This window comes from Pseudonaja textilis, chromosome Z (assembly GCF_049901715.1).
Source record: "Pseudonaja textilis isolate UNSWEBS1 chromosome Z, rPseTex1.2, whole genome shotgun sequence".
Lineage (NCBI taxonomy): Eukaryota > Metazoa > Chordata > Lepidosauria > Squamata > Elapidae > Pseudonaja > Pseudonaja textilis.
This window is the reverse complement of record NC_142008.1, coordinates 96,136,749-96,164,477: the sequence shown is the minus strand read 5'-3', so window position 1 is coordinate 96,164,477 and position 27,729 is coordinate 96,136,749. Positions and strand designations below refer to the sequence as shown.

Genomic DNA, 27,729 nt, shown 5'->3' with positions numbered 1-27,729 from the left:
TAGTGTTGAAATTATGCTATTAGATGTGATTTATTTGCATCAATTACCAATAATCCATAAACAGAAGTTTAACAAAAAGAAAGTTCTCTTCACACTCCACTGTAATACATTAAAATACACTATGAGATCCCTACTATTTTAAATTATGCAGCTTCCACATATTACACAGTTGATATTTTTCCTGCACGCATATGAAGCATTAGTGAATTATATCAGGCACTGAAACTGTACATAATCATATGGGAACTCTCTTCTTGTAGCTTCAGCGGGTTTATCAAACATCAATTAAGTTTTAAGATTATTTTGCAACAATAAACTATAGAAAATTGTTAATAGTAACAGCAAGTCAATTTTACTATTAATCTAAATAGACACAATTTAGATGTGAATTTAAAAAAAAGATCCAATCTGGAATAAGCTTGGAGGAGTAAATTAGCGTGCAATGATGCATTTCTCCTTTTTCCACTTTTGGTCCTCTTTTTTTTACTTGCTCTTCATCTTCTGCTTATATTGCAGTCTATCTTTTCTTGAGCTCTCAAAGAGCATGGATATTACAAAAATGAGGGCATGACATAATGTGCTCGTATCTCTCCATCTAAGAGCTTAGAAAACAGAAAGTGGGCTGTACATCATAAAAGATAAACCCTCATCTGGTAAGCTCCAAATCTGGAAATCAGTCAATAAGAAGTGACAATGTAAAGGAGATGGTGTTTATACAGTTTATACACTCCGCAAAAGGTGCACATAAGAACAGCTTAGTATTTAACATGCTAATTTATAAACTAAACCAAACCCAAGGATTGTAAATTAAATAGAAATACAGTGTAGAATTCCTTCCTACAGGAGGGGAGATGGTCTGTATTCAGTCCTGATTGCTGCCAAGATGTCAGCTCTTGGGCCAACTCTCCCTTCTTTACCTTTAAGCCAGCCTGGAAAGATTCCTCAAGACCAAAGGCTTCTTCAAAACAGAGGACACAGCTACTCTTGTTCCTCCTGTTCCATCTGCTCAACTTCTTTGGTTGTATGGAATCCGAAATACCTGCCTCTAAGCAAAACTGTAAATCACATTTTTTTTTAAAGAATAACCCTTAAAATTTCATAACTGTTTTTTTTTTTCCCAAGGAATAACCCCTTAAGAAATAAAGCTTAAGAAAAGTGTTATGGGGAGGAAAGAGTATTTTATTAAATTCAGACACTCTGCTAGGAAACATCAGAAATAGAAAAGAAAAAAAAAGGAAAAATTAAAGGAAAAAAAGCAACCTTCCTTCATTTGGAATTTCTGACAAACAAAGATCACAGTTGTCACAGAAGAAAACATGGCATAAAAGTTATACATAGGACTCTACCTACAGATAGCATAAAAGATTTACAAAACTTACAGTGTATTTCAGACTGCTTGTTTCAGTAACCAGTATTGGTATGGTGTCTTTGTTTTTTTTAATAGAGTGGTCTTCTATTGTTTTTGTTTCCCTTTTAAAAAAAACTACATAATAAAATCCATGCGAAAGATATGTCATCAGTCCTTCATACACAGTGCTCAAAGATTTCCATTTTATTTTTTTAACCTTTTTTTTTAAAGTGCTTAAAACAACAACCAGACAAGTAAAGCAAGGCTCATGGCATGCAGTGGTGATCGCTTCCCCCACAACACGCACATATACCTATTACATCAAAAGTACATGCATAGCTTGGTGCTTTGTAACTTATATTTTTAAATTTGATTCACACACACACACACACACACACACACACACACACAATCACACAAAAGTTTATTTTAAATAAAAGGAAAACAGACTTATTTGTGAAAATTAATTTACTGTGTTGCTCATTTGCAGTTTGATGATGTGACACATTCATAAATACAGACATTGTGCCACATATTTAAAAGGCAAGTGTATTTTTAGACAAGTGAAAGGATCTAAAACAAAATGGTTCTGGAGATCACTGTCTTCCCACTTACTGATTTTTAAAGCTGCCTTAAAAAAGATTATTGGAAAGATTGTGTGCTTCAATTTTGCCTGAAGGAATCCTTTGTCCTTAATGACCTTTATGCAGCACCTCATGGCAGGAAATGGTCACAGCTATGGTAGTCACTTCCTATGTAGGTTGCTTGGGGCAGTTGGAGTTAATAACTAGTTTGTAAAGATTGGGAGACTGGGCATTACTGGAATCCACTTACGTGCAGGGTTATTTCTTGGTTATGGCTTTTGCTTTAACCCCGAGAAGAAAACTTATTTGAGTGCTGCCTAAGCTTTTTGTGATTCTTTCATTCTACTCTTACAGAGACTTCCTAGTGACTTTGATTCCAAGCTTGTGATGACACAGAATATCAATTGAACTTTAAAAATGCTGCAGTTGCAAAAGTTTCAGAACTCAGTTTGCCTAGCATGGGGTGAAAAATGCTTATTCTTTTAAATGAAATCCAATAAAAATGAACTGAGACAAATGAAGAAAACTATTGAAAGAGCAGTTGAAATGCTGTATAAAATGCTGAAACCTTTAAAATCATATACTGTACAAAATTTGTTATTTTCTTTCCACATCACAAAGATGAGAATTAAATAGCTGCAATGAGTCATTATGATTCTAAAAATGATGTTTTTTTTCTATGCATTGCTGACAAATTATTGCAAAACAATAGAGAATGGTCTGTTCATTTTTTTCTACTCTGATTTTTTTTTTCACACCTGCCTTTTAGGACATCCTTTCTTGCCAATGACTCCTGCTACATGTTGCAAAGATACAGATAATCAGAGTTGGAAGGGACCTTGTAGGTCATCTAGTCCAACCCCCCGCCCAAGCGGGAGACCCTACACCATTCCTGACAAATGGCAGTCCAATCTCTTCTTGAAAGTCTCAACTGATGGCGCTCCCACAACTTCTGAGGGCAAGCTGTTCCATTGATTGATTGTTCTCACTGTCGGAAAGTTTCTCCTTGTTTCCAGGTTAAATCTCTCCTTGTTCAGTTTCCATCCATTATTCCTTGCCTGGCCTACAGGAGCTTTAGAAAGTAGCTTGGCCCCTTCCTCTCTGTGGCAGCCCCTCAAATATTGGAAAACTGCTATCATGTCTCCCCTGGTCCCTCTCTTCACTAGACTAGCCAAGCCCCATTCCTGCAACTGTTCGTTGTATATTTTAGCCTCCAGTCCCCTAATCATCCTGGTTGCTCTTCTCTGAACTTTTTCTAGAGTCTCAGCATCTTTTTTATAATGTGGTGACCAAAACTGGATGCAGTACTCTAGGTGTGGTCTTACTAAGGCTTTATAGACTGGTATTAGTACTTCCCTTGATCTTGACTGTATCCCTCTGTTAATACAAGTTAGGAGTTCATTAGCTTTTTTGGCTGCTGCTGCACACTGCTGGCTCATATTTAGCTGGTTGTCCACTAAGACTCCCAAGATCCCTCTCACAGTTCCTGCTATTGAGCCTGGTTTCACCCAGTCTATATGTGTACTTTTGGTTTTTCTTGCCTAAGTGTAGGACTTTACTTTTCTCTAAAATTAATTTCATTTTGTTAGATATGACCCAGTGTTCTAGTCTGTCAAGATCCATCTGGATCTTGATCCTATCTTCTTGGGTGTTAGCTATTCCTGCCAGCTTAGTATCATCTGCAAATTTGGTAAGTTCCCCTTCTATTCCCTCATCTAAGTTGTTAATGAAGATATTGAAGCGTACTGGGCCTATGACGGAACCTTGTGGCACCCCACTGCTTACTTCCCTCCATGTAGACTTAGACCCATTAAGGACTACTCGTTGAGTACAGTTTGCCAGCCAGTTGCGAATCCATCTAGTGGTGGTGCTATCTATTCCACTTTTTTCTAGCTTACTAAGAAGTAGGTTGTGGTCTACTTTGTGGAATGCCTTGCTGAAATTTAAATATATTATGTCCACAGTATTTTGCTGGTCTACTAATTTAGTCACTGTGTTGAAGAATGAAATAAGATTGGTTTGGCATGATCTGTTTTTAACAAACCCGTGCTGACTGCTTGTTATTACTTTACTTGTTTCTAGATGTTGGCAGATCTGTTTTTTTATTATCTTTTCCAGTATCTTCCCGGGTATTGATGTTAGGCTGATTGGTCTATAGTTTCCTGGGTCTGTTTTTTTTCTTCCTTTTTTGAAGATGGGAACCACATCAGCTCTTTTCCAGTCCTCTGGTAGTTCCCTGGTGCTCCAGGATTTTTGAAAGATATGGTGCAGTGGTTCTGAGATGACTGCTGCCATCTCAGAACCACTGCATTGTTCTAGATTCCCCAGAACATTTTAAATGAATACTATAGACAGTTTGAAGGAGACTACAGCATGGACAAGTTAGTTTATTGACATCAGGATGAACTGAGTTTGCTAGCATTCCCCACCTGGCTCAGTTCATGTCAATCACAATCACATCTCCATCACGATGACTGGAAATTATGTGATTTGTGCTCCACTAGGAGAATTTTGATGAAAGTCACTGCTTTTTCTTCAGAATACAGTTTGAAAACCACAATTACAAAAATGCTGGATTGGACAAGGCTTGAATCAAATGATACTAAGTTTCATTATAGCACAATTAATTATTGGGTCATTTAAAATAGCAAACACAGATTTTATTGTTTTGGACTATAAACAACTAGGTTATCTTAAATCAGCCCACTAGCCTTTCCAGTAGAATATTCAAATCTCTTTTAGGCAAGGACTTTCCCAGTGTTTCTACCCAGAATCCTTTGAGCAACAATGCCCGAATTTGAGCCTGGCAAAGCAATGCACACAATTTATGTCAAGAGTTAAAAGTTCTTCACGAATCTAAACTAAGAAATAGCTCTACCTGTTCTCAGCAATAAAGGGCTATTTTAGTTTTCAAAAATTATTTTGAAATTATTTTGGCATGTCCATCACTGAGAATGTGTATTCACTAATAGTTCATAGAGTAAAGTAGGCATTCTGTAACATAATTTGCAACTTTAATATTCTCTTTTGGATAGGTATCTTCTGCTGGTGCTGCAGAGGAAATTTAATGCATGATAATGGTTATATATGTATGAAAGATGTAATAAAATGGGTCTATGATATGGTGTAAGATAATAAAATTATACAATTTCAGTTTTTTCATGCTGAATAGCATGATTCTAATTTTCAAATATTTAGCCAGACTAATGATGTAACATAGTGCAGCATAAACCATATTGGCAGTATTTATCTGTTGGGCATTTCCTAACCAAAAAAAAAAATATAAAAATGGTTTTCCAATTTTTTTTAAAAAGATGCTTAGATATAATCCAGCTTGTTTTGTCCAGATAATATTAATATAAAAAAGGCTAATATAAAAATAAAGTCAATATTTCAATGCTGAAAATTAGTTTTTTCCCCCACTCATGATAGAATGCTGAGCATTAGACAGCAAAAGCTCAGCAGGGATCTCTTTCTCCCAAGCACTTCCACCTTTGGCTGGTTAAATTAGTCCTAATCCTAAAACATTAGGCATGCTTTTGGCATGTAATCAGGTTTGGAGGTTGAGAGAAGGTGACCCTTTTGTAGTTTTAAACTGAAATTTTAATTACATTTTTGTTTTTATTTGTGTTGACGGTCCTGAATAATAGTAATTGGTAGAAATATTATTTATGTATCATTTAAATTCAGAAAAAACAACATGGCCTAAAATCTAATTATTGTAGGTTTATCATTTCCAAGATAAGGTTTCTTTATCTTCTTTTCTAAGAAAGAATTGTTTTATTTGATTACAAGGTAACATTTTACTTTGGGATACGTATAAGCAATCTACAGCCTGCATGTAATTCTTCCAAAATCTACACTCCAGTCCGATACATGGCACAACTTTCCTTTTTCTGATGCAGATGGAAGAAATGCAGTGATCTAAGACTTCAAATATATCTTTTCAACAATCTCACCATCAGAACTCTTAAAAGGAAAAGCTTTAAATCCTCACCTCCACGAACACGCTCAGAAGATTCAAGATATTGTTAATCTATCTCTCCATAGCCCTAATTATCTTAAAATAATTACTGGATCAAAAATTTGGCTCCTGGTGCATAAAATTTGCCTCTCCTGCTTTAGGAAGATAGTTTGTATGTGATGTTGACTTTGTCTTGATACTTTGCTTAATTCTTATATCTTCATATTGTAAATTTGCCACAAGGATATTATGTGTATAACATTCTTTTTGAAGAGAAATCCATATTAAGTATATGAGCATATGTGATGGGGGGGGCATATGACAAATGCATGTTGAAATCATATAAATGCCATTACTTTATGTGATTGCATTAAACAGTGTGATATAAGAATGCAATGTTGTGATGTTATCACATGTGCTTTGTCATTTTGCTATCACTGTGATTTGATACAGATGCCACTACTGTATAGGGCAGTGGTCCCCAACCTTTCTGGCTCCATGGCCTGACAGTGGCGACACCAGGGGAGGGAGAAGTGATGGTTTCATGTGTGCGCATATCATTATGCAAATGGACCTTTGTGCACTTTCATGCCTGCCCACTGTTTGTGCAGCCCAGTTCCCAACAGGTTGCAGACCCAGACCAGTCTGGGGGTTGGGGATCCTGGTATAGGGCGTCTCTGAACTCCTTTTCATAATTCATTATTATATGCTCTTTATTTTTCAAAGACATTATAGCAATGTTCTGTTTGTTATGACTTCACTATTACCTATTCTTTCTTTTTCTGTTTTAGACTAACTACCAATTTTTAGTTGCAAAATTCGATGTATTTCAACAGTTTGAAATTAAAGTGCTTTTCACTATAAATAACAAATCAGTTACATGATTTCAAATTTTAAAATGTTTCATTGGAGCTTCATGATAAAATAATATTGTAAGATGCTATTGTCTGCAAAAAAACTGCGATGGGGAGGAACTATGATTTTCTAATCTACATTAGTGGGAAAGACATTTAATCCAGATTAATCATTTTAGCAGGATTAAGATGAGTAATTCTGTGCAAAAATGATATGGACCCCGAAATCATCTTACATATTTATGGGTTCTGTAAAGCCAAGTGTTTTGACTTTTTCTATTCTGTTGCTATTTGCTACAGAACAGATATTTATTTACACTGTGAGTTCAATTCCTCTTTTATTGTAATAGTACCTTTTCCCAAATTCTGAAAGCAATCACTGGCAGAGTTATTAAATAATTTGTGTGAGACAGTAGTCTTTTAAGCTGCTGGATACATAAGACTTCATTTCCCTAGTTCTTAATCAGCATAGATTGTATAAAAGACCCTTAATTTACATTATTAAACTACAAGTCCCAAAATACCTTGGGGAATATTTAAATTAATTTAAGACATATTATGGGATGAGTTTATAATGCTGTTTTAAAGTATAGAAAATTCTCACCAGATTTTAGGAATCCTGTTGCTTTATTTTTCTGAAGCCACTTCGTTCTGTTAAGTAAGTTCTTTAGTCTTTATCCAAGAACATCTGAGAGATATCCAAGGATTTCTCACTATAATTTTTTTTTTCCAAATGAAAATATATTGCCTCAGATCTTTAAAAGAGTTCCATATGTCTTATCTTAAAAGTAGGCCAGGGATTTATTTCTCACAAATATTTTTCTTAGGGCTTTAAATTAGAAGGAGTAACAATCAGAACAAATATTTGTAAAAGATATAAAAATATACAGTCAATTAAACATTTATGTCTTTTATAGTAATAACATTTGTTAGTCTGGAAAAGGACTGCCAGACTCCTGATACTTAGCTACTACAACACAGTTGTCCTCCTAGAATGCCTACAAAGTTTTGGAGTTGCTTGTGAACCCCCTACTTTATTTACTAGTAAAAATATCTAGTAATGCCATTTGCTGCTGAATTTGAACTTGGGTAGTTAACCCCTGGAAAACATCTTTGTTATAATGAGGGTTCATTTATCTTAAAGAGCATAAAGGTAAAATCTCCTGAAAATTTAGATCAAATTATTTGCAGTTATGTGGACATGTTTATATATATATATATATATTTCAATAAACAGGAGTTAACTAATGAAATTTATGTAGAGAATATATTAAACCCTTATGAATAAACTCAATAAATATTTTAGAACAGATCTGCTTATTGATGACAAAATGAATTTAAATGCTTTTAAAAAAATATGTATTTTGCTAGATTTGGAAATCTATCTAAAATTTTAAGAAAACAAATCAATGGATGATTTCTTAATATGAACAAGGGCATATGAGAAAATGCTTTGCCTATAATTTTTGTTAACTTCTTAGGGGAACAATCAACTGCTGCTGAATGTTATTTCATTTGTTAAATATTAATTTATTTCTTTTTTATTCTGAATATGTCTATTTAATATTTTAGGCCTGTCCATGATCTTTTGATCTTACATACTTTGTAAGTATACCCCTCAGAACTGAATATGTTTCTTGATTCAAAATGTGCTGTAGGCTACTGAATGAGATTTATTTATGGTGATGACAATAATGTGAAATTAAATATATATATAAATTAAATTAAAATTAAGAAACAAATATCCTACTGTATTTCATTCTTCATTATGCCCAGAGCTTAAAGTGGGAAAGAGGAAATAATAGGACAATTTCAAGGCAGATTAGAATTAATTAATCCCATTACATTGTAAAGTATTTGCTAAGAAGTTTAAATCAATATATTTAAAACAATATAGTTACATTTTGAAATCAGTGGAATTACTAATAAATCATTAAAACCAGAAAACAATAGAATTACTAATTTTGTCTTTAAAGCGTATGTAGATTATAGCTATTGATGAAGATGGAAAAGTAAGGAAACAGACATTGGACAAATAGCTTTTTGCCCCCAGTGCCCATTCCTGGTATGGGCTAAGGCAACCTTCCTTAATTTGAAACTTTTCATGCATAATCTGAGGATTGATGGAAGCTTGGAGAAACAAGAAGCTCTTTAACCAAATGACTGATTTTTGGAGCTCCACAAAAGAAGTTGTGGTCTGAATCATATGATTTTGGTGGCATTAATTAAAACATTTATATGTAATCCTCAATTATTGTTTCAACTGAAAGGTAAAAACCAATATGGAACTCTCTACTTCCACTCTAGGAAATCCTAGAATTTAAGTTTTTACAAAAATGTAAGGTCCAATCACAATTCTACTTACTCCAAAAATGCTTTTTCAAAAGGCACCCGTACTTAATTTGTTTTTCCATGGAGACTGAAGAAGCTTCTTGAAAAGAAGAGGTGAAACATCTTCAAGGAAAAAGCAAGAAAGTTCAGTTGCTTTTTGAAAAAGCATCTTTGAGACAACTATGACCTGGATGACTGACAATCCCCACAGATAATCCAATTAACCCCATCTCGAACTATCCTCAAGTTCTTTGAGAGATAAGAAGCATAGCTTAAAGGCAATGATTAAAGGGATATGCCTTCAAAACTAATTATAAGTATATGATGCAAATGTAGTTCTTTTTTTGCTAGTCTTTTGACTATCCTTATCTGCCCAAGAAGAGGGAAAGGGGGAAGAATTGAGTGGGCAGCTCGAGCTGCATTCCTGCCAGAGACACACAAATAAAGAGGAAAACATGAACAATGGAAAACTGACACACAAGGGCACAAGTTGAGAATGTTAAAACTTAGTGAAATAATTTCCACAATGTCAAAAGCCAAAACCAATAGGAAACATCTCCTGCACAAGCACCACCACCTCTAAAAAAGAATGGGGCTATTCAAGAGCAAGTAATCGCCCTGTGGAATAGTACTTTCAGCTCTGTTTGTACCACCATCACTTAATGTAGATTCTAAAGCACGAAGAGTAACATACAGAATTGAAGCAGGGAGAAAACAAAATAATTTCTCTCTCTCTCTCTTTCTCTCTCTCTCTCTCTCTCTTTCTCTCTCTCTCTCTCTCTCTTTCTCTCGTTCTTTCTCTCTCCCTCCCCCTCCCCTATATACTAGACACAACAAGAAATTCATTTTCTTTTTTGTCAATATTTATATATTTATATTACGTATATTATATATATATATAATATGTAAATATATTTCTTAAAACAAATATATAAAATGTTAAGACACTTCACTGAAATGTAAAGAGGTTGCTTTTTTGTTTTTGTTTGTTTGTTCTGCAATCCCAAGAAATTGCATTATGGATTGTTGTTACATAGTTAATTTTTAAAACGTTTTTAAAACTTTGTTATTCAAAAAAAGATTCTCTTAAAATTTTTATACAAAATGATTTGATTTACAAAAGAAAAGACAGAAGAGAAACCATAAAAAACAAATACCCACTTTCCTCCCGCCATAAAGTCCCAATAATAAAATGAAAAAGAACAAGGTAGTCAACAAAACCAGGAGTGATTACATCTTGTAATATGTTGCATACAAACTCTTCATTTTTCTTTTTTACAATAGCACACCATTTTGCTATACACATGAAAAGGCATGCCCTCACAGATGCATGTATTCCACGTCAAATATTTCTTCATATACTGTATGTGCTTAACATTTCAGGACATAAATCTGGAGGTGGGGGCAATTATCACACCAAAACACCACTGAAAAGAATGGGATTTGTGCCAGGACGTTTTGCACAAGTACCATTGATTTCATGATCATTGTGCATGATGACACATACACACACCCCGATGGGTTATGCCCTTTTTTTCTTTAAGGAACTTTCTCCCTCCCCCAGCCCGCTTCTTCTTGGCATGCCTTTCTGGACACATGCATGCATATGGTGTTTTATTTTCATAAATTCTCCATGATTATAAACACTCACCCACCTTTCTTGCCAGATCCACAAGGGTTTCAGAGTTTGGCATTTGTGATTCAGCCAAAACATTCTTCCCTTTACCATACATACTCACAATTCCCATGACTGATATATCTTCTTTTCTGTGCTGTATTTTTTTTTAAAAAAAACATCATACTGTGCAGATCATCATGCAGAATCTAATAGAAAATCACTAACACTTCTGCATCTTATCAATTAAAAAAAAACAAGAGAATTTTTTTAATAACTTACTAAACATATAGTTTTTTCTATCCAAACCCAAAATGAAAATGCCTTTCCAGAGATAAAGTAGTACATTTAAGCTTCTGCCAATCGCTCCATAAATAGTCAAGAGCCACCCAATTTGGTTGATCTTACTACAATCCACTTCTCTAAAACTCAGCTCTTTTTGAGACCATAATCCTGTGGGAAATTCTTCAATGAAAGCCCCACTGAATTTAAGGACTTTCCCAACTATTCTTACTTTCATTCCACACTATCCTCCTGCCCCCACCCCCACCCCACCCCCACTGCCCTTATCTTCTCCTACTTTGAGCTTTCGTAAATAAGGAACGGAATCTCTGCAAGTTTTAGATTCTGTCAGCATCATTTCTCCAGCCTCATTTTGAAAAAAAATCTGACAGTCACATGGACAAAATCACCTTTGCCCCCACCCACCTCTGTACCCCTTCAATTGCAGCAAATATTATTTAGACTCTTTTGATATGCTGCAAAGTTCGCATAAAACTCTTCTCTGTCTTTCCGACTCAGCTTCTCTGATACCCTGACGCCCTCATCTCCCTGACTATTGCCTCCTATTTGGTATCCCATACATTTGGAGGGCTCTGTCCCCTCACATACATGGTCACTGAAGAGACATTTAAAGTGCTACATTCGATGGATTAATTTTCTAGGAAGCGTAACTTTCCATTTTAGACCCTGTTCTCAACACTGTTCAGCTAAATCTTTTGCTACCTATTCTGGATGTATCCTGCCTCCTTCTCGCCCCCCACTTTTTTTTAAAAAAATTGTACACTTAAGAAGATTTGAAGGGGCTAATATTATTACTAGCTTGATGTTCAGTGCTTTTCCCCCAAACCTTTATTCTTTTACCAAATCAAATCCAATGTTTTGGAAGGAATATTCCCCGCTCCCTTCCAAAGCTATCAAATTGTAAGAGACATGCATGTGTGCACACATATGCACACATGCACATACACACACACCCATATCCCACCCCAGTCTTTGATATAGCAAACAGAACAACAGAAATCCACAATAGTGGAAGCACACACATGCCCCAAAGTCAAAACACCATTGATTCATGAATGATTTAGCACATACCTACAAAGATTCATATTAATCTATTAATTACAACTACCTTTGTTTTTCGTATAAGGAAAGATGAATAGCAGCAATGTCCAAGGGGTTCTGAGGCATCTTCAGAAATGGGTCTCTCCCCTTCCCACCTATAGGCTTGTGATATGATGTGGTTTCCCTCCCCCACCCATGTGCCCAATAATGTCCTTGTTGCTTCCAAACATGCTGAAAAATGTTTGAACATTCTTTGAGCAAGAACCTAAATTGCCAGAGTAGAAAAGTGAAGTTGGGATAGGAATGGGTGAGGAAGGGAAGGGAGGATTCATGGGACAAATAGAACGACCTCGTCAGTCGCATTATAACATGTAAAAGGATAAACAAGTTGGTCAACTTAGGAACTGAAGAGGAGGAATAGTCAACTAGCCATTCTAGAGCACACTAAGGTGCTCACAGCGACCCTTTTGGCTAAGATCAAGCGTAGTATAAGCACTGACCATTTTGGAAGTGACCAAGATCGGCCATTTTGATGTCATGCTGAAAAGTACAAGGAAGGGGGAGACCTTTCCGAGGTGCCTCAGGAAGAGCTGGGAGGGGGAAACAGAGAGACACAAGCCCTCCCCAGGCCACCCCCACCCCCACCCCCACCCCTATTACAGTATGTAGGAAAAACTACCAACGGAGAATTTGGCAAAGGAGCTTCTAGAATGAAATGGAGGAGTTCCGTGACCCAAAGGAAGTCAGAACCGGAATGGAGGTCCTGCTCGAAGTAGGTTTCTCTGAGACTGGGCTGGAAGTCTCATTCCCCATGCCAGAGTCCTTGGTTGATCTAGCGGCCTGGAAAGAAAAGCGAGATTCAGGGGAAAAAAGAAGGTGAGGAGGAGAAAAGGGAAATGACCAAGGGAAAAACAAATATTTTCTTCTCAAAGGGTAGAACAAAATAGAAGGAAACTGAGAGAGAAAGACATAGAGTAGGGGCTAACTGGGAATATTTCTGTTAGAAGCTGGAGCATGAAAAACCTAAGGCAAAAGGTGTACTTGACAAAAACATGAGGACAAGGTGAGCAGTTTGTTAAGATTACTGAACAAGGAAAGGAATGAATGTTAGAGAATATAAAGAAGACAGAAATCAGGTAGGAAAATACAAACATACAGGCAGGTTGGAAAAAAGGGATTTAGGGAAATGAGGAAGAAAAAGAATTAAAATATTTAGTTTGTAGCCATGGACACTAAGTTAGAACAACATTATAATATAGCGGAAGCAGGCAAAGCAAAAAATGAGAATAGCACAAAGGAGGAAGGGAATGCTGGTATTTGCAAAGGTGCTGTTTATTAAATTTAGGCCCAAATAAACTATTTTTGGTTGGGATTAAGAGATATCATTTGTTTTGAAGAATGATATAATATACAGACTACATTTTGGATTTGGCATAGAGGGAAGAAAGCTATGTTTATTTTTATTGCTAAATATTTAAAGTTTGTCCAGTAGTTCTCAGTTTGATGGCTAAAGATGTGGTAAGGAGGGAAAGAAAAAACAATGAAAAGTGAGTGAGAATAAAATATAAACCAACTGTGAATAAACAGGCTCCTTTTACAATCATTTCTTAAGTGAATTCTATCCATTAAACCTGACCATTTTGTAATCCCATAAAAGACTATTTCTTCTGCTGTTAAACACGCACAAAATAAAATCACTTGTCATGGGGATGTGTTGTGGATTTTACACTAAATATATTAGCAAAGCACACAGAAATGTACTTGCTTGGATCAGAACTGGAAGTGTGAACGATAAAATCCAATTCAGGTAATAAGAAGCTACACTGATCCATTCACTGACACTTCTGTGATAGCCCATCTATCTGTCATGCTACTCTACAAGATAAAAGACCTTATGAAAAGTGTAAAAAAGGAATAAAATATATCAAGCCAACAAAATTAAGGTGTGAGATACAGGTAGTCTGCAAGTTACTACCACAATTAGAACCAGAATCTTGATTACTGAGTGAAGAGGTTGTTACATGAGATGCCAGTGTGACCACTTTTCTAACATCCACAATTTTGGCAATCCCCGTTGCAATTTTTAAAGGACTTTGTGGGTGATTAAGCAGACAGATAAAAACAACTTCCTGCCAAAGGAGGACAAGCGGCTCTTCTCCATGTGCAGAAGGGAACTTGTGTACTGGACTGGAGAAACAATTCTTCTTCATGAAGAATCCCCACTTTGCTTTCCCCAGTTCCTCTCTCCTCTGAACAAGGAAAGAAATTTGTGTGATGTGGCTGGAGAAACAAAATTCAGATTTTTGCAATCCCTGCTTCATTTCTCCAGCCTAGCCCATAAGTTGCCTTCATGCAATAAAACTACATGTATGCATAAAGTTCTTACTGAAATGAATACAAGCCTAAATATATGACTAGAAGTGCTGCAAATAAGTCATATCAAGATATGGTGATATTCCAGAAATGAAATCCCGTAATCCTCTTCCAAAGATATTACATAGCAGGGTGAAAACACTATTACTTTTAATCATATTGTTCTAAGCCTCATCTCCCTCTGTTGCCATTTGCACCAAAAGGAATAAAAAAGGAGGTTTCGGATGTAATTTATTCTTTGTAGGCAAGAAACTTTTTGCCAGAAGAGGCTTCTAAATATTTGTCTTCATCACCTACAAATCTCAGACCACTTATTTCAAATTTTGTGTCACAGATAGCTTGGGAATAAAGACAAATGTCTAGTGATGCCAAGCACCTGCACATCATTCACATAAATTGTTTTGGAGAAATCTGACCTTTAGAAATGTTTCTGACAGGCAAACAGCATCTGTGATAGGTTTGTACTGCAATTAGTATAAATAAATAAAAATAAAAATCATGGGATGCAAAGATATAGAGTGAAGGGGGCTATGCAGAAAACTGGCAAGGGAGGGTATACATAGACTCATTTTGCTCATAACGTATATCTCATAATAGATCATGTTTCCCCAATCTGTTATCCTCCAGTTACATTGGGACTACAACTTTTAGATCTAGAATGTTGCGTAGGCATTTTGAGAGCATTACTTTTAATACATCTAGAAACAAAATGCAAAACAGTTCAAAAGATCAAAGGAAGACAGCCAAATTCACCATCAGCCATTTATTCTTCTGTGTTTGGAATAGGAGGGGAGAGCTTGTTTATATATTTTCAAATGAGCAAAACGGAGAATCCTTTAGGGAGGCATTGAGAACATGGGAAAGCAAGTGTCCATGGTTGTTGATCTATTCACATATGACAGAAAAAGAAGACAGAAGCAGGAGTGAATTCTGGGGAAAGCACCAGCAAATCAAATGTGCTTTGGGACCAAGAAGGGAGAAAGGATAGGATTTATGGAAAGGAAGGTCAAGTCTCTGGGAACGAAGTGGGTGGGGAAACAGGTAGATATGTTGTGCTTAAGGAATGGAAAAATGGTGGTTGTTACCTTGCTTTGTGGCTTCAGAAAGTTGGCAAGCCACTGGGTACACTGTCAGCATCAGCAAGAACACAGAAGCATGTCAACCCAACTGAACTGAACTGACTACACCATTAAGACCCTAACCATTATTAATGCACTTAGACAGTAGAGCGGCAAGAAGTTTGGATAAATAGTGAATAGTGATACCAATAAAGGAGAAAATTTGTATTGTTTTTGTAATTCCTTCATTTTCCAGAAATAGTGCATTGCATGACTATAACTGTTAAATATTCCAGTCAATTAGTTAATGTTCAGATAGGAGAGGCTCAAGTTAGTGCTGAACAGAACTGTCTGCATAAATGTTATATTCATTATGTGCATTGGATTTTCATTTGGAAATTTATAAAATTTAGCCCCCCTTCCATCAGAATCGTAAAACTGGCAAGAGTTTAAATCTTAGACTGGGAAGAATAAAAAAAATCTTGAAAAAAGACAGTGATAAATCACTTCTGTACTATATTGTTGCCAATAAAATTATATGGATGTATCCATGCTCTTGCCAGGAATCAAGGTCAAATAAAAGAGGACTTCTACTTCCCAAATGCAATCCCAATAAAAATCCCTTGTATGCTGCATTTAGAGGTGAAAAAAAAAATCAAATTGTTAATGCTGTAAATGGGAGACTCTGTTTTCTTATATATAATTGTGTTGCTGGAGAAGAATTTTCATCGTAACTGCCTCTACTGTGAGAAAAATGAAACATCCTATGTTGCCTATGTAATTGTGAAAGGCATTAATATAGAATAATTAAAATTGTTATATGCAGCTGCAGATTGGATAATTCACATAACATCTGTTGTTTTCATTGTAAACAATTTATACAGGTGTTATAAAGGCATGTAATATACTGTCAATGTTTGTAGCTATGGGAAAGACAGAATCATGATAATAACAGTACCAACACTAAAATATTCTCATAAAAATACAATTCGTCATACTTTAAAATTCTGAAATTTAGATTGTTTGCCTACCTCTTTCCCCATCCAGGCATATTCACAAACAAAAAACTGTATGACTAGAGAAAGAAAGGGAATGCTGGGGTAGGACTTTATGACAGGCAACTGGGTTTCAAATGGAGGGACACAGCTTTAAAGAGCAAAGAGAATGCTGATATAATTTGACCTCCAGAAAATATACTGTGAGCCAATTCTGCTCAGGCAGAAAGTATCTTTATCCCTGTTTAAATGCTGATCACACTTCCATGTAACTTGCCTTTCAGGTGCTGAAATCTAGAGAAGGCTGTTTTGACTAATTAAAGTTATTGGCATGCTATGCAACAGGCATGTTTATATTGCTTTTGAGTCTATCCTGCTTGGAGGAGAGCTTGCAATTTGTTAGTCCTGTCTTTCAGACCTTTCTACTCAGACAAGACAAAGTACTATAAAACATATAAAATTGTTCACAGAATTTTGAGTTTGGTCCTGGTCTGCAATCTAAAAGAACACCTAGTGCAGAGGTCTCCAAACTTGGCAACTTTAAGACTTGTGGACTTCAACTCCAGCTCTAAGCTGGCTGGAGAATTCTGGGAGTTAAAGTCCACAAGTTTTAAAGTTGCCAAGTTTGGGTATCCCTGACCTAGTAGGTCATTGAGGTATGGTTGGTGTATTCATCATGGCATACTCTGCATGTTAATTGCTTGGGTCCTCAACTGGACCCAAGAGATTAGCTATTCCTTTTTTTTTTTTGCACAAGAGTAGTTCTATCTCATTGGAGGAGGGATAGTGAAGAACAGTTGTGGAATATAGAAGGACTAAATCATTATAGTCTGGGGCCAATATCAATTTCTTGGGCAAAGTGCTCAACCAGACAACATCTTATCAGATTCAGACATTCTTCCATCATTTCTCAATCCATGTTAATCATTAGGTATAGCATAGACTGGGAATCTATGGGTGATGAGCAAGGCCAGAAGAGTTTCCAGAGAAAGAGAAGATAAAGGGATTGATGATTGTATTCTGAAAGACAGGACCTCACTGGGAACTGAGGAAGAAAGATACAGCCTCAACAGACTCTTTATGGACATTGGATACAATGCTACTCTACCCATTTGAACACATTTGAAATACAGTTATTTAAATGCTAAAGAGATCTTCAGAGCTGCAAAACAACCAACCATCCAGTGAATGCTCTTATGACCTGGGACATGTTTAAAGGAAAAGACCAGGAAATAAATCAAGTTTTAAAAATTAATGTGAGGGGAAAAAACCTTCTTACTAACAGGCTGGACTATAAAAATTTAAACTGATAAAGGGACCAGTGGATTTTGAATTTTATTTTAAGTTCCTTCACATTAATTAAATAAATGGCACATATCTCCACGGGAAAAAGTCCTGTTTGAGTTCTCCATGGGAAATAATGAATGGATCATTATATATTTTTACAAATTTTAAATTGTAATGTTATCATGTTATCCTGAGAAAGCTGTTTTGATGGATGGGATCATTAAAATAAAATAAATATCAATTCATGCTCAAGGGAACCAGTCTAGATGAAAATAAATAACCAAGCTAAGTAAGTTTTATTTCCAAGTCAATGAAGGAAAATAGCACCTGCATAGAAACTGCAGCATCTGTGAAATATTAATGCCTGGATCTCTTTAAAAAAAAAAAGATCCTCACAACTTGCAACTTTCAGGGACCAACTCATCCATTTTTATATTGCCTCTCAAATGTCTTATTAATTCAGTAAAATGAATTATAAAATAATTGTACTTAAAAGTATAGGTATACTTACATTAAAAAAGAGACATAAACTTCTATCTGATGATTCTTTTTAATTATTTGAAAGAATTATTTTAAATTTATTCTTATTCAATATTTTAGTTGGTTTTGATTGTTTTTCCCCAAGCCATTGTAATATCTCTATTGTAATTGTTCTAACTTTTTTCTGTTTTTCACCTTCCAGTAAAAAAATATTGCAGTTACTGTGAATTGACTTTTTTTAAATAACTCTTACAGAGTTTTCTTTTTCAATAGCACATCTTATGACATCTCTACATTTGGGTTATTATAATATACCAGGCATTTCAAAAGGGTTACCAGGCAATTCAAGCTAATGTCTGACTCTTTGATTCTTCTGGAAGATTCATGAGGGTGGCCCTTAACAACTGAGGGAGCCAAAGCCTGGGTGAGGTGGGAGACCTATTTTGAGATCGCAGTAGATCTGGAAAAATGAATGTGCTCTAGTGTTTGGTATATATATAAAACTGCAGAGAATGGAATCATCTCAATTTCCACTGACATGTTAAACAAACAAACAAATAAGTATCCCTTCATTTTGAAATTCCAGTATGTGTACTTGTGTACTTTACCTCAGGTAGGAGAAAGATCAACTCTGAATACAATTTAAAAACTACATTCCAAATCTAAAGGACTATTAAGAATCTATATGCAAAACAGATGCAAATGTGCCTCTTTTCATATCCATCCAAAGTGTCAGAGACAGGACTATTTTCCTGGGAATAACTCTCCCTCCCAACTGCCAAAATGAAGAATTGCTAACCTGTCTCATGCTCCCCCATAATAATGGCAAAGTGGCCTACAAATAAACTACCTGCTGTTGTCCCTGGATGCGCATGTATTCCATGCGTTGCTTTATGTGTTTGCTTTTGTCTGGGCTCCCTTGCTGGGTTTGCTTTAGCCGTGATACTGGATTGACCATCTTCATGGCTGGAATCGAGACACCGCCACCACTCTGGGAAAATAACAGATTAAGTGATATTGTTGGGGATAGGTTAAGAAACAAGTATGTTGAAAACTGACACAAATAATAGCTTAAGGTGTTGCCTTTGGTTCTGCAGCTCTGATGTCATAGTGTGAATTGGCAGCTGTGTTTCCTGCCAAAAACAAATGCCTCCAACCAATAAATTGTGGTGCTAGGATGTCATGAACTATCCCCGAGCATTCTAACTGTTCAATTAGTATTTGTCTGATAATTTTGACACAAAATGCACAAAAAGACTATTTCTTTCCTTTAGATTCTCATCAGGACAAGTACTTCTTGCAATCTTATCTGTTTCATTTTATTGTATTGTGGCACGAGAAAATTAAATCTTTTAAAATGTAAAACAACTTTCCATCAGTATTCAAATGTATCATATTATACTACCAAACACATCACATTCTTTGATCAGCCTATCAAAAAGCAGACAGATGCTGGTGCCATAGGCTCAGGAAATTACAGAATGCGAGTTTTGTACAAATTTTTAAAGTGAGTCCTTACTCTGTTCACCCCAACTTCCTTTGCCAGTCTGAAAATGCATGAGAGGTTTGGGGAACAAGAAGAGGTGAACAAAGAAACAGAGAAGTTAATTGAATAGCAGAAAAATAACAGAGGGATAACATAGGAATGAGATAAATGGTTTTATTTTTAGCAAATGAGCTTCTTCATACAACTTAATGTAGCAGATCTAGCATATGTAGAAGTAAAGCAATTACTGTAGGTAGATAACATGCTCAAAAATGTAATAATAAATATGTCTTATCCCTTACCTCAAGCAACTTAAAATTACTAGTTTTAAAAGTGTCAAAAACCTTTTAACATTGTGGTACAACTTTAGAAAAAATAGTCTAAAGCAGTGCCAAAATAATTACTCTTTAGCTAAAGTATTGATAAAGGGTCACATCACTTCATAATTTATCTGTTCAAATACAAAGAAAAAAATAGGAGTGTTCTACCAATACCAATTCCAATGAGGAAGAAAAAACCAGTGTGCCTACAAAAAAAGCTTAGTGAAGATCTGAAAGCAATGAAAACCACATTTAGTAAGGATACTGACAGAGCTATAGAGTTAGTGCCTAAAATGTAAGCTTGGAATGACCTGAGATACTAACAGTATAAAAACAGTTTCTTTAGATATGTTCAAAACAAAACAGCCAGGATATTAACAGAACAATGAAGATGGAAAAATGCTAACAGATTGTACACACAATCACAGAGACACGGGCAGATTCGATCCTCTCCAATAATAAGATCAGTAATATAATATAAAATGGATAACAGAGAGGGGCTGAAGCATGAAGAAGATGAAAACATTTTCAGGATACATCTGTCTATGACTAAATTTAAATCTGCAATCAAATCAGCACCATCCCACGGCAGCGTCACATGATGTATCTTTTTCCTCTTCACTAAACTGGGCATGGGCGTGGCCAGTGCGTAATGCATCCGGCATCCCATGTTTGACAGCCCTAATTTACATAGTATGAGAGGAGAAAGGAAGTTCCATGAATTTTTATGGATCCAGGAGCTATTGAGCAGTCAGGATTAACATTAACACTTAGGAAAATTTAAAGTATTTGCATGTGCTTTGAAAAGATGAGGCAATCATCATCAGAAGTCAGCATGAGTTTTCCTAGTTGTTTTGCATGATTAATCTTAATAGATGGAAATACAACCTTAATAGATGGAGATGTTGAGAATATAATACATTTTTATTTCAACAAGGCATTTTTCAAAATACCATCTGCCATTCTGATCAACAAAATTGATATGTATGGATCTGACAATTAAATGGCTACATAGCTTGCTTGAAAGTGCTATCTAATGAACACTCAAAAGTTCTTTATCAGGTTGAAGACAGACATGTACTTTGGTGAAACAAAGTTCTGTTCTGGATCTAATTTTTAATATCTTTATTGATCAGTAAGATTTAAAAAAAAGTGGAAGGAAAATCCCCATATTTAGGGGTGATGCAAATTGGGTGTGAGAGCCCACAGTCTAAAAGAATCCATATTAATAAAAGTAATATTGATAGTAGGTAGAATAATTTACCAAGAGAGATGGTGCATTCCCTGTCAATAGGTTTGTTCACAGGATAAACAACCAACAATCACAAATACTATGAGCAGGGAACTAATTCAGTGACATAAATGTCCCCTTCTGACTCTATGATTTCTCCATGTGGATTATAAAAAATACACCAACGATTTACAGATCTATGAAATTATTTTTATAGTGAACTTGGATTCTGGAGAAAACTTCTAATCTGATTTTATTGATACTAATAAAAGTAGATGAGTAAATTTAGCAATCCCATTTCCAGTAACAACTTTTAAATAAATGTATATTTCACTCTGTCATATGCTTTATAAATATTTAAGGACGGGAAGACTAAGAGAGTTTGATACACTTACCTTCTGAATTAGTATAGTGGCTATATGAGAGATGAGACATATGAAAAGCCTACACAGAGCCTTGCTATGTTTTATTTTCATCACACATTAGACATATTTGGACAACTTGGTTCATTGTACAATTCACAAGTTTGAATTTCACGTACATAATCTTTATTTTAATATGTTGATATTCATGTCAGTGTTTGTGTGTGTTTGTGTGTGTGTGTGTATATATACACATACACACACAAATACCAGAAGCCTAAATATATCAAGTTTCATTATTGTTTTTTATTTTCAAAATAACTTTCTAGTTCTTACAACTATTTTTATTTTCAAAACAACTTTCTTTCTAGTTCATGAAATTTGATTCAGATTCCAAGATGGGTCAGAATTTCAAGAGGATCAAATCCAAATGCATAGGTCTTTGTATGCCTAAAGGCTGTCAACCAAATTATAAAAATATTCATGATTTGCATGTTTTATGGAGGTTACCATTTTTGAACAATTTCTTCAAAATAAATTCCTTTGGTAAAATGCTGTATGCAAATGTGAGCACATGCATATCTAATATATACTACTTGAAAATAAAACAACTATAAATATCTATACCCCAAACAAATAAAATCAAGCTGTTTAAAGGCTCATAAATATCAAAGAAAATCAGACAGAAAAAAAAGAATCTCTCACATAACAGGATTGAAAATGTTTAACTTTCGCTGAGTTGCGATCGCAATTTGTGATTAATTTAGGGTTCCTGGGTACTGCAACTTTAAAAATGCTAATAGTTCTAACTCAAATTTTGGCATCAAACAGGATGATCGTAATCGTTGTCTTCACATATTTAATTTCTAGCATGTGGGGAGGGGGAATAATACAGAGGAAAATGCAGGAAGCAGAGTTAAAAACAGAAGATGACTATATGTCTGAGAAGCACAAACCTTCATCTTGAAGCACCCAGATATCTGAAATAAACTTTAGTTGCCAAACATTATCCTGAAAACCTTTGGGGATGCTTATCAAATTAAGGACTTTGTTCTCAGATACTTATTTTGACAGTCTGGAAAAAAAATCTAATAAAGGGGAGATTATGTCTAAGATTTTCTTTTAAGAAATTAATTAGAACCTGTCATAATTAAAATTAAATAAACAAAAAGACATAATTAAAATTAAGTAACAAAACTGGATAGAAGCCCAGCACCTTTGCTGCTCCCAGCTGCCTCCTTTCCTCCAATTTCATAGTTTTACTGATAAATGTAGCATGCACAAGATTGGATTTTGATTTGAAAATTCATGAAAAACCTAACTTTCTGCGCAATAAACCTACTACCTATTTTCTCAGCGTGCAGATAAATTGGAAGAAAAATTGGTGGGGAAGATTTCTTTTTAAAGGGAAATCTTTTTAAAGATTTCTTTTAAAAAGCAGGCCTTTTAAGCGTTGTGGTCAAATTGCCAATGTCTGGATCTAAAGTACTATGAAAAAATGAGAGACTTTCAGCTTATGCAAAAGAGAAACAAATTCTCTTCCCACAAAACAGAGAAAAGGGAAGGAAGGGAAGAACATAGAAGGAGGGCAACATTTCTGTCTAGTCTGACGTTGTCAAGCTTTCATTTTATTACGAAGCCTAAATTCTTTAGTAGTCCTAGAATTCCAAATCAGCAGTCAACATACCTTCCTAGCTCTTTTCGAAACAATTGGAAGAGAACTTAACACTGTAGCTATAGCCAATACATGTACAGTTTTATACTGGTTGACTATATAAGAACAGGTGTTCATAACTGAATTTCAGAAATAGAAAAAATGAAGAGGCCTTTTCTCATTGACCAAGATTGAATATTTTTTGGTGCAGCATCTTATGTAGATTTATTTCTTGCCAGTTCAAACTGTAAACTATTCTCATTTTATAGACATTTAAGAAGTTCATAAAACCTCCCAATCTTGGAAAACAAATAAATAATTCATTTCTATACATCTGCAATGGCATACTTAGAGAGTTGTCATCTCTGCTACATTAGTAATGGAGAGTGAATTCAGAAAGTTTTCATGTTTCACTCCTAAAGCAAATTCTCATACTTTTCTTTAATTAAGAAAGCCAGGTCCATTTTTATCAAATTATGTTCCATGGTTTCCTGGTAATTAGAAGAAAAAGATTCTGAGTTGGTCCACAAACCTAACTCTTTTCTGGGATTTGGTAAGAGAAATACAGTAAATACAAATCTAATCCTCTAGTTCTATAAAGCACAACATCTTCCTTCTACCTATCTATTAACGAAATATAGATTAAAATATACAGTATGGTTATCAGCTGGAAGAATTGGAGAGAGAGAGATGGACAAACTGCGGTATTTCTTAAAGAGACAATGACACTCTCCATTTAAACTCACCCAAAATTATTTTCACTGCCTATCCACATCATATCATCCCAAGCTATTAAGCATTTTTCTGATGGTCATGGGTTACTAAGAATTCAGTATTAACGATACAAGGATTTTTATTTTATTTTATTTTTGCAAAACTCTATTTTTCCATGATTGAGAGTGAACTACAGTTACTGAACAACCAGGCTGTGCCAACTAGTTTAAATTTGTAGTTCATTTCTGTCCAAAGTGAAACTTAAGAAAAAACCCTTTCATTTCTATGAAGAGGCAGTCCTTAATTCATTTCAGAGATAGATTTGATGGTGGTGAGAAAATGTTAGTACAAACAGGAAGCAGAATGTGGTAGTTACAACAGTCTTAAAGAAACAGCAATAAACTTAAAGAACACCAAAACTATTTTATAAAAGGAAAGAACAGATAATGAAATTAAAAACACTTCCTTTAACTTTTCAGTGTGACTGAAGTCCCATTTTACAGAGTCCCAGCGACTGGTGGTTTCACACCTTTTCTCTTGAAAACAAATGAAATCTTGAGAGGACAAACAGTAAATGACACTTTCAAGAAGAATCAAGAGGAAGAGCAGATCAAGAGGAACATCAAACAAGTAAATCTGTTCAACAGAAACTGAGACTTGGATAGTAAAAGAGGCTTCGAGATGATTGGAGAAGAATTAGGTGGGCTGTCATTTGCATTTGTGCTGTTTTGAACCTTGCATTCTAACTTCACATCCCTGTCAACCATAATGCCACTTCTGGGCACATTCATGCCTACCTTTCCTTCTCTATTTTTTAATCTTTGGATTTTAGCTGTCCAGAAATATTAGATCAATAGATGCCTGGCAGCTAAATTATACCGATCGTTCTTTCTAAGCCATTGATGGTCTCTTCTAGGATGTCCAGTTTTTAGCAAGTGTCTTTTTCAAATGTCTTGGATTCTTATAGACATGATATCAACAGTAGCACACACCTTTTATTTTTCATCCAGATTCTTTTACTGTTCTTCTCTTAAAATATCATCCTCTTCTGTAGAATCCTGGTATTGCTGCCTAAACAATTTCTCATATTTCATTCCCAAGGGATTGTAGATTTTCTAAGGATAAATACTATTCGAAACATCAGCCTGGTTACCTCTAAGCATCTGTTTTCAATCTTCATTAAAGGTTTCTCAAAACTGAAAGAATCTCTTCTGAGTTCTGTCTTCTTTGCTTTTTAGTTCTGTAGTGCCATGTTTGTTATCCAACCCCATGAGTACTTCACCTTCTTCTGTGGATGAAGAAAAAGTCTTATCACCAAGTATGACATTTGATAGGATGACACAGCTGTTTGTCTCACCCCAGCCCCTTTAGCAAATGTCGGTAGAATCTTTGCTTGGTTGACCCCAGCATTCACAACCATATGATATTGCCTTCCAGTTGAATAAGATTATCCTCCAGAGGTGTTTTGAAGCTTTGTGTATACTTCCCATTCCCCTAACCAATACACAAAAATACCCAAATATGTAGACTCTTTTAGAGCCACCCCATCCCAACTTTCTGTTCTGCTGACAGAGAATGAATACATGATGGCCTTACTACACATCAAATGATGAGTGAACCAAATATTTCAGTTTCTTTTCACTGTTGGTCAGCTTTTCCAACAAAAAGGCCTTTTCTTTGTTTTTCATTTTGTCTGTAATCCATCCAGAGTCCCAACTGCCCCTCAGTGCTTCAGTAATAGGACTGCATAACTCCAAGCCTTCTTGTGCCTTAGATTTGGAAATTTGGATACTCATACAAAAAGAAAAGTAAGAGGAAAATGGAAATTATTACCAAAAGAGGCCCAGAGTCTCTTAACTCTTAGGGGAAAAAATTATATAACAATTTTTGAGACAGGAGTATTTAAGCAGCGAGCAAATCAGGAAATTTATCTGTTCAATAATCTAATTATTTTAATAGTGTGGTGTTAATGGTTTGCCCACAAAACCATTCCTTTATCTTTAGATAGTTGGAATCCTGCCCCCCAGGCAACGGTGATGTCAGTGGTTAATCATTTCAACCTGGAAGTGCCTCAGGGTAGCATCTTTTTCCATAGCATTCTTGTAGCCTGCTATTTTAAAATCTACTTTAAGATCAGTCTCAGTATTATCTCATAAAATCTGTTTCTCTTCCATAAGAGCTCTTAAACAGAATCTATCTGTAGAGACATCACTCTTCTGGGTCCATTGTTCACTAATACCTCTTAGTATGTTCTATGTTAAAGTAATTTGCTCCGTTTTCTACTATTAAGTTAAATTCAAATATTCTTCTCCTTTAATTGTAATCTTAAGTTTCTTCTGATTTCTTTTAGTGGCCAATCTTCAATGTCTCATCGTACAATTTTTAAAAAAAAATTCAAAAGAACATCATTTTCCCATGGGAATGATTGTTATAATTAATTTCAATATTTTATTTCAAATTCATCTTAGTCCATTTGTAACTTTCTAAAATCAATGTCCTAATTGTTTTTGTGTTGCTTATTCCAAAGAATAAACAACACAAAAGCATAGTCTTACATAAATGGGGACTTGCCCATTTAGTTCTTTGGATTGTTCGACAGTCTTTTTTATCCGACCCCAAACTCTATTCATTTATAACTAAAATCCAGAGGCAGAAAATAAACACTCTTCCTTGTGTATACATTTATACTTTCAGTTTCAATACTGCATTTTTATTTGGTATTGTCGTTAGACAATTTTCTCACTTGGAATTTCTCCCCATTTAAATGTATATTTTACTATCTGCTAGTAAATCTGTAACTGTAAATTGAAATGATTAATGTAATCAACAGGTGAGTTGTTACCCTGGACTTTCCCTTGTGTGTAAAATACAGACATATTTTTTTTTCCTAACAAAAATTAGACAAAGGAGAGATACAGAGTTAGGGTCACCTGCAAGAAGACTTTTCATTCTCAAAACCAAGATATCTTAAGAATCCTCAGAAGATGAAGACATATAAGAAATGAATTCTATTTCATGAAAACTTCAGTGTGATTATGCTAAATTATAAAATAAATTATTTGTTTAGTTATTAAATTTATATGGCACTCATATAAATTTATGGCTTCAATATATATATATATATGTAGGTCTAGGTGTGTTCAGGTTTTTTCCCGTGTAAGATTAAGAGTATCTTGGTGACATTTCGGTGAGATCCCACTCACCATCCTCAGGCTGGTGCTTTCGGCTTCGTGCCAGTGCAAACAGTGTGTGGTTGCACTGCTGCCTCTTGATTGGTTGATGGAGTTGATGTTGGAATAATGGGCTGTGTGATGGCCTTGTGAGTTTTGTTGTGGAGATATCCTGGATCTTGTGTTGTAATCTCCTGGGTCGTTTGTTTTGTAGTGATCTTTTTTCCATTAGCCTCTCGTGTTTTAACGGCTTGGGTAATGGGTTGTGTGATGGGCTTGGTGAGTTCTTTTGTTGTGGTATCCTGGGTCCTGCGTTGTAATCTCCTGGGTCATTTGTGTTTTGATCTCTTTTCCATTAGCCTCCTGTGTAGTAACGGCTTGGGTAATGGGTTGTGTGGTAACCTTGTGAGACTTATTACTGTGGTATCCTTGGTCTTGTGCTGTGATATCCTGGGTCATTTGCTGTGTTGCAACTTCTTGAGTTCTTGTGATGTGATATCCTGAGCGGGTGGCTGTGGTGTAGCATTCTGGGTTTTAGTCTGGCTTCGAGTTTGGGGTC

The 27,729-nt window shown here is 35.3% G+C and overlaps 1 protein-coding gene across 15 annotated transcripts in view; it reads right to left on the bottom strand.

Annotated features, from left to right (window-relative positions):
* Positions 1–8,176: 8,176 nt before the first annotated feature.
* The window catches only part of SRCIN1 (SRC kinase signaling inhibitor 1), a 267,852-nt gene continuing 248,299 nt past the window's right edge, over positions 8,177–27,729 (bottom strand). For 6 of the 15 annotated variants that reach the window (XM_087916500.1, XM_087916504.1, XM_087916501.1 and 3 more), the window contains 3 exons: positions 19,084–19,224; positions 15,499–15,540; positions 8,177–12,880 (listed from right to left, as the gene is read on the bottom strand). In XM_087916500.1, the coding sequence (XP_087772626.1) occupies positions 12,746–12,880; positions 15,499–15,540; positions 19,084–19,224 (318 nt within the window). In that variant the 3' untranslated portion in view covers positions 8,177–12,745. The other 9 variants (XM_087916502.1, XM_087916507.1, XM_087916511.1 and 6 more) reach the window with 7 other exon arrangements.